Genomic DNA, 7095 nt, shown 5'->3' on the forward strand with positions numbered 1-7095 from the left:
AAACACAGATGGTGGTGCTACCCTGTTTCAAATTAAAAAAGAAAGGGGCAAGTTTGGTATTTTCAAAACTACAGAGGTGGAGGAAAAATTAAAGAGGTGAAAAAAGTAAAAGCCAACAACAAAAATTAAGTGACCCATAGTACCTTTTGAAAAAAATGTTAGACAATGTGGAATCAACTTGCATAGGGAAGAAACATGGTTTCCATAAGTTCCTCCACTTTTTTTCCCATTTTCTCTTTAAGCCAACTTTACTCACTTTTTAGGCTCCATTGCCGTTGCAATAAATTACTTAATTTATTTATATTTGTATTAAGTAATTCAAATATATGGATAGTCCCATTTCTTTTTCCACCAAACATTATTTCTTGGAAATGCTGCAATAGAAAAACTGTGGGAATATCATTTTCTTTTATTTCATCTGATTCATAACTTTCCTGTCTTTGACTAGGAGTTTCAGTCCGAATCTTAAACAAAACAAAGTGCATGAATTCGTGTCACCTCGTGTTTCGACCAACATTCACGATTAACACAATATATTATTCATTTTCTTCATCACAAAGACTATATATATATACTGTTCAATGCCCTTAAGGTCCAAAATTTTTTCTCATTTAACAACATTTTTCTCTCAACCATGACTAATTGTTTGATGTTACAAGCCAAAGTTGAGGAAGATCCACTAAGAGAGAAGGTTCTAAAGAGTGGTGAATTTAAGTGTAAGACATGTAACAAGCAGTTCCTTTCGTTTCAAGCCCTTGGAGGCCACCGAGCTAGCCACAAGAACCTAAACGAATGGCTTCAAACCTTTCGAGTTCGATGGTGACGCCAAGATTGCACCAATGCTCAATTTGTGGACTTGTGTTTGGTCTTGGACAAGCTTTGGGAGGACATATGAGAAAGCATAGAGTTTCTTCAAATGATGCCTTGTCAACTATTCATGACCGAGATTTGCCAGAATCTAATGTCATTAAAAAGCTTCGTTTGTGGTTGGACTTGAACTTGACACCGTATGAGAATTATCTTACCCTCAATTCAATGACACCTGTTTTACATTTGTTCTTGTGATTGGAACATTTTGGATGTTAGCTCTTGTTCAATTTCTTTTATTATGTTTTAACATTTACTTTTGTTCTTACTTTACCAAATTCATTTTGCATTCGTGTTAAAGTAATTAAAAAGGCTAATATAGTGGGAGAAATTTGAAAATACATTTAATGGAAACTAAGTTTAATTTTTTTGCATTAAATATGTTTATTTTAAAGTATTATAAAAATTTATGTTTTTGTTTATAACGAACTTATAAATTATTTTATCTTTAAATTTTATGAAAGTTATATAAAATAACCTCCACAAAAAAATTATATATAGAGAGAGAGGTTATATTATAATTTATTATAAAACTGGTTTGTCATATTAAAAACACTCAATATATCATTTGTTTGAAAAAATATTTTCGATGATTTTCATAAATTTTAAGGACAAAATAATTTATAATTTAATTTAAAAACAAAAACAAAATTTTTTATATCAAGATGAAAAACATATTTAATACTTTTTTATCATTGTAACTTTTCGGTATACTTTGTAAATTGAGTTACATTGGTTACATCAATTTAATCAACACTGTTAAAAATATGTCATTTTTAATTGAAAGACTAAATTAGTATTTTTTTTAAATTAAAGACTGAATTGAACATAAAAAATAAATTAAAATATTAAAAAGTAAATTATACCCAAAACAATTATGGATAAATGGAAGAAAACGTGTTAAGAAATCACTAAAAGTTACTAGAAATAGTAAATTACAATGAAAGTGTCTTTATTTATAATTTTGCAATGCGAATAAAACCTTAAATAAGAAGAAGAAATAATACAAAATATCAATCTAATACTATATATATAGTTGTATTATAAAATAATATAGAGTTTCATTAGTGTTTAATTTATACATAATATCATTTATTGTACAAAAGTTGTTGTATTATTAATATATACTTGTTGAGAAAAAAGATATCTTTTAGAGAGAAAAAATTAACATTAAACTAGGTTGAAATTATTCAAAAATAAAACTCAAATTTATCTTAAAAGACACAAATTAATTTTCAAAATTTACTAATTTATCCCAATTAATGTCAAGCACACCAAAATAATATTTTGGGTTTGAGTATACTCATTCTAACTATAATTAAATGTCATAGAAGTTTACCTATGCAAAAGTCTAGTTTTAGTTCATATGATACATCACCCAACCGTGAGTTATCCTTGCTATAGATTAATCCTATAATTACAATAAAAACATTAAATAATAACTAATTTAGATATAAAAAATAATTTATTATATTAATTAAATTAAATATTATTTTATGAAATAAAAATTATCTATAACTAAAATTATAACATCTCATTTAATAATATAAAACTACTTAATAAAACATTATAAATTTTAATAATGCACGACATAACATATAAATAGATAACATAAAAAATTATTAATATAGTTATCCATTGAAATAACTATAGCAACGTAGTATATAAAATACTGTTAGTTTGGTTAACAATAAAGTTTAGTAAACAATAAACAGTTTGTTGAATATCAGTTTGGGATAACATTTATGTATGAAATTCCTATTTGGACAAGGGTATCACATTTATTTTCGTGAAATTTATAAAATAAAAAAATAAAGAAAATAATCCAAATTATAATAAGACATTAAAAACTAAATAATTCTGCCAATCGTATTTAATTTTGATAAAATATTTGATTCTTATTTTCAGTGAAATTAGCTTATATACTTTTCATATCAACTTCGGCTTAAGTAGTTAATACGAGATTTATATTTCACATGCATTTATATTTCACTGCAATGCCTGATGGCAGAGAACAAATTTTGAAAATGTGTTCCAGCCCAACACAAGTCGTTGCATCTATTATACATTGGAAAAAAAAATCAATATTGAATGAATCTCATGTCCCCACCATAGAAAGTTGGACATGCAATCTCCACGATACATGGAGTTTTGGATTACTTGTTAAAAGGTTCAGACACTACTTATCACACACAAATTCACGAAGAATGAGAAGGTTAAGTGCAAGTCAGCATCATGATCATTATACATGTAATTTTTCCTCCATGTTCTTGGAAAGTAATGTTGCCTCTAATTTTGTAACATTTGTCTTCAACCACAGCAAGCCGATTTCTGGGCAGCTTCCCCAACTCCTCCTGATTGGTCTTGGTTGATTTTGATTGTTGATGGCTGCAATGAAAATATCAACTTTAGAAAGGAAGAGGGAACTATTAAGACATTATAGTACTGAGAGAGGAAGTTCAAATACCTCTGTTTTCGAGTCCGTGTCAGCCAACCTTTGTTTTATATCTCTTGCTATTGAGAAGAAAACTTCCTCAACATTTAGATTTGTTTTTGCACTCTGCAATAGTATTTTTTTATGAGCATAATGACAAAGAAGTTTAGGGGTTTCCACATTTTCTGGTTTACGCCACTTACAGTTTCAAAGAATTTAATTCCATACTCATCGGCCAGTTCTTGACCCTTGGATGTAGGCACAACCTTAAAAGAAAAGGGAAGGTATATTCGATCAAGAACATTTCAAGTCTGACATGCATGCATGCACATATGGCATCAGATAAAACACTCAACCCCTTTCTGACCTCCACATCCCAGCAAAATAGTTGAAAATTCACTTGCAGTAACAAGGTTCTCTAACACCACAAATGATCAAATTTAACCATAAGTTGTTTTAACTTGCATAACAATGATGGAAGAACATTTGATAACAGTTTTAGTTATTTTTCCAAGCCCTTTTCCTCTTGGCTCTACAACCTTCTTGTTCAGATCAAATTGGTGTTCGAATTATCTTTACTTTGCCCATGCAAGTTGTAGAAGATACAAGAAATGAAGAGGTTTCATCAAACATGACCAACAAGGTTAACTTACCCTTTTGCTTTCATCCATATCAGCTTTGTTCCCCACCAGTATTTTGTTAACATTGTCTGAAGCATGTTGCTCAATATTGCGAATCCAATTCCTGATATCTAAAATAAGTAGAAGCAGAATGAATACTCCAAATGCAAAAGCATTTAAAGTGTGAAGAATTATTCATAGATTTGTAACTTTCGAACTTAATTAACAATTGAGAACTTTACTGCTAAATGATGCTTCGTCTGTAACATCGTAGACTAACAATATGCCCATTGCACCTCGATAGTACGCTGCAAAAACAATTTAGGAAAAGATACGTAACACAAAAAAAGAAAAAACTTAAATGATAAAAACTACCACTTATACGTGTCTTTTATATATAGAGGTAAAAAAAATGAAAAATACAAAAAAAAATTAAGGTAGCATGAATGAAACAAACAGTAATAGACATTTTTTCTGATGTTTAACTCTTGGTAGTCAACAAATTAATACTAAGGGGAAGTTTAGAAGTTGTTTTTTGGAATGGTGGACAAATTTTTCATTTTAAGTCAACACTCTAATTTTATAAGAAAGTGGGTGTAAGTCTAACTCATTCTCACAAAACTATCTAAGGTGATGATTGTCCTCACTTGTCTTCTCTTATATATACTATAAATTGATCTTATTTTTGATCAATATGGAATCTTCATCCTGTCCCCCTCACTTTGAGTCATCGACATTTCATGTATGGAACTAGATATTTATAAGTTGTTCAATAGGCAAGTGGCATGACAAGCTCAACAAGCATATCTATGATAGACTTTGATACTATATTACAAGGTGAAAGGTGATGATTGCCTACATTTTTCCTCACTTATATATACTCTACATTGACCTTCTCTCTAGTCGTTTGAGATATCTAACAAATTTATTTATTTGTAAACAAAAGAAACAGAGCAATAGATTAGCATGAACTTAAAACGTTAGTCTTTTGTTCATTTAAACAAATATCTATCTAAATTTAAAATAAAACATTTTCTTTTCCTTTCACTCCCCTCCAAAACCTAACTCACATATCCTAAATGAATCTATGATTCATCTCATGTAAATTGAACAAACTCTCGATGGCTCTAGCCTCTGGTATCTTTAACATTCAATAATTAAATTGAGTAAAAAATATGCATGAAAGTTATATTATTCCTTTATGCAGTTGAAACAATGGTGACAAAAAAGATATAGCAAGAAACCATTTTAAGGTTCAAAATAATACATATCCCGGGATCCAATTTTTGTCATATCCTAGGGATTTAGAAGTATCGTCTCCAAACTAGAACAATAAGCTGCCTAACATATCATATCTGACACTCAATAAGAATTATGATGTTTTTCACTGGTTACTTCCCTTTCTTTTCTCTAACTTCTCTTCATGCTTATATATATTTTTTTCTATACTAAATATCCCATTTTCGAGTTTTTACACCACCTTTAAAACCTACATCAGGAAGTGTCACAAATCATGTCAACTGCTATGCAACAAATTCCCAAGTGCCACATACAAGGATATACTAAAATCAATATAATAATACCTGTGCAAACAATAAACCTTACCAGTTGTAATTGTCCGAAACCTCTCCTGCCCTGCAGTGTCCCAAATTTGGAGCTTGATCCGTTTGCCATCAAGCTCAATGGTTCTTATCTTAAAATCAATGCTACATTAGGAAAGTGGGTCTATTGGTGTTAGAGAGAGAATCTCCTGGCTAACAAAATTCTATAATTTTACTCCTAAGCTGTAAAAAACATACCCTATAGTTGTGATGAAACTAGTAGTGAAAGAACCATCAGAAAAACGCAGAAGGAGACAACTTTTTCCAACACCTCCAAAAATAAAAAAACATGAGATGTTAGCTTGCAAATAGTTTCAGACAAAAGCTACAGAATTATTCCCTTGTGATAACTGCAATGCCCACTAAAATACTTCTAATCCGTTGTGAAACATCAACAAATGTCATATTTTTGGAGCTTAATTTATATGCATGACAAGGGTAAGAAACATTACACTATAATCCAATCAGAAATCATGTTAAGGTATTCAATCATTCTAATTACACATAGTCACTCTTGTCATACAGGTTAGTTTGAGATTGGATGATAGAAATCCTTGGCGGTATCAAAATACATTGATTGCTCTGGCTTTTATTGGGATAAAGACAATTAAATGTATCATGAACACAAGAACAACTTGCAGATGCAATTAGACCATTGAAGGTTTATTTTGGCGAACCGGTATTTTGAAAATTAAACAAATTTAATGGATCAAAGAGATGGCTAATTTCAGTTGATAACCACACAAGTCAACACAAAATTTGCAATCCAACCTCTTTCACCTAAAATTTGTACCTTAATAATAACACACAATAAATTCAAATGCTGGATTGAACCAGATCATGAAAAGAAATTTTTTTGCCACGGTTTAATGCCAATCCCATTTGAAAAAGATAGATATGTATGCATTTACCGCGAACTCCAAACACAAGGATTAAATATATAGAGAAAAAAAAAACAGAAAAACGGTGGAATGACAAAAAGGGAACCCCCAGTGAAAGAAACATCATTTATGATTATAAAGAAATCACATTTTATCCTTTTGTTTGTTTTTATAACATTTGTTTTGCCCACAAATTAATTTAAAAATAAGAAGAAGAAGAATAAGAGTTTACCGCTGTCACCAATCAAGAGAAGCTTTATGAGATAATCATAATCGGCACGAGCCCTTGCCGGTGGAGCAGCCATCAACTCTCAAGTTGTAATTTTGTTTTGAATGAAAGGATAATAGGTCTGAAGAGTTGAGAAAATGGTGTTGAGTGTCTGAAAATGGTGAGATCGAGAATGAGAGAGAGAGAGGGAAATTTTGGGAGAAAACACCGGTGCTTAATTTTGTCTCATTTCATTTTATTTTATTAAAAATAAAAACCAAAAGAGAAGAGTAAGAGAATAATAAAATAATTATAAAAATGTTAATTTTTATATTTTAAAAAAATAATAGTATCAAATAAATATAAAAAATTTGTGTGTGAAATCGTATTTTTTTTATATTTTAACATTCACTGTTATAATTCTTTTTATAGATGATAGTTGATGTTAGACTAAAAACCAAAGTTTACAAACTTTTTTCGATTT

At 29.7% G+C, this 7095-nt stretch overlaps 1 protein-coding gene across 1 annotated transcript; it reads right to left on the bottom strand.

The window, feature by feature from the left end:
* Positions 1–2837: 2837 nt before the first annotated feature.
* Positions 2838–6851, bottom strand: LOC108323464 (ras-related protein RABE1c). Its single transcript, XM_017555934.2, has 8 exons — positions 6636–6851; positions 5721–5793; positions 5527–5627; positions 4164–4229; positions 3955–4052; positions 3505–3567; positions 3335–3427; positions 2838–3255 (listed from the first exon to the last, which is right to left on the bottom strand). The coding sequence occupies exons 1-8, from the start codon at positions 6706–6708 to the stop codon at positions 3178–3180; spliced, it is 645 nt and encodes a 214-aa protein (XP_017411423.1). The 5' UTR covers positions 6709–6851; the 3' UTR covers positions 2838–3177.
* Between the last annotated feature and the right edge of the window lie 244 nt (positions 6852–7095).

The sequence above is a fragment of the Vigna angularis genome, chromosome 5 (assembly GCF_016808095.1).
Source record: "Vigna angularis cultivar LongXiaoDou No.4 chromosome 5, ASM1680809v1, whole genome shotgun sequence".
Lineage (NCBI taxonomy): Eukaryota > Viridiplantae > Streptophyta > Magnoliopsida > Fabales > Fabaceae > Vigna > Vigna angularis.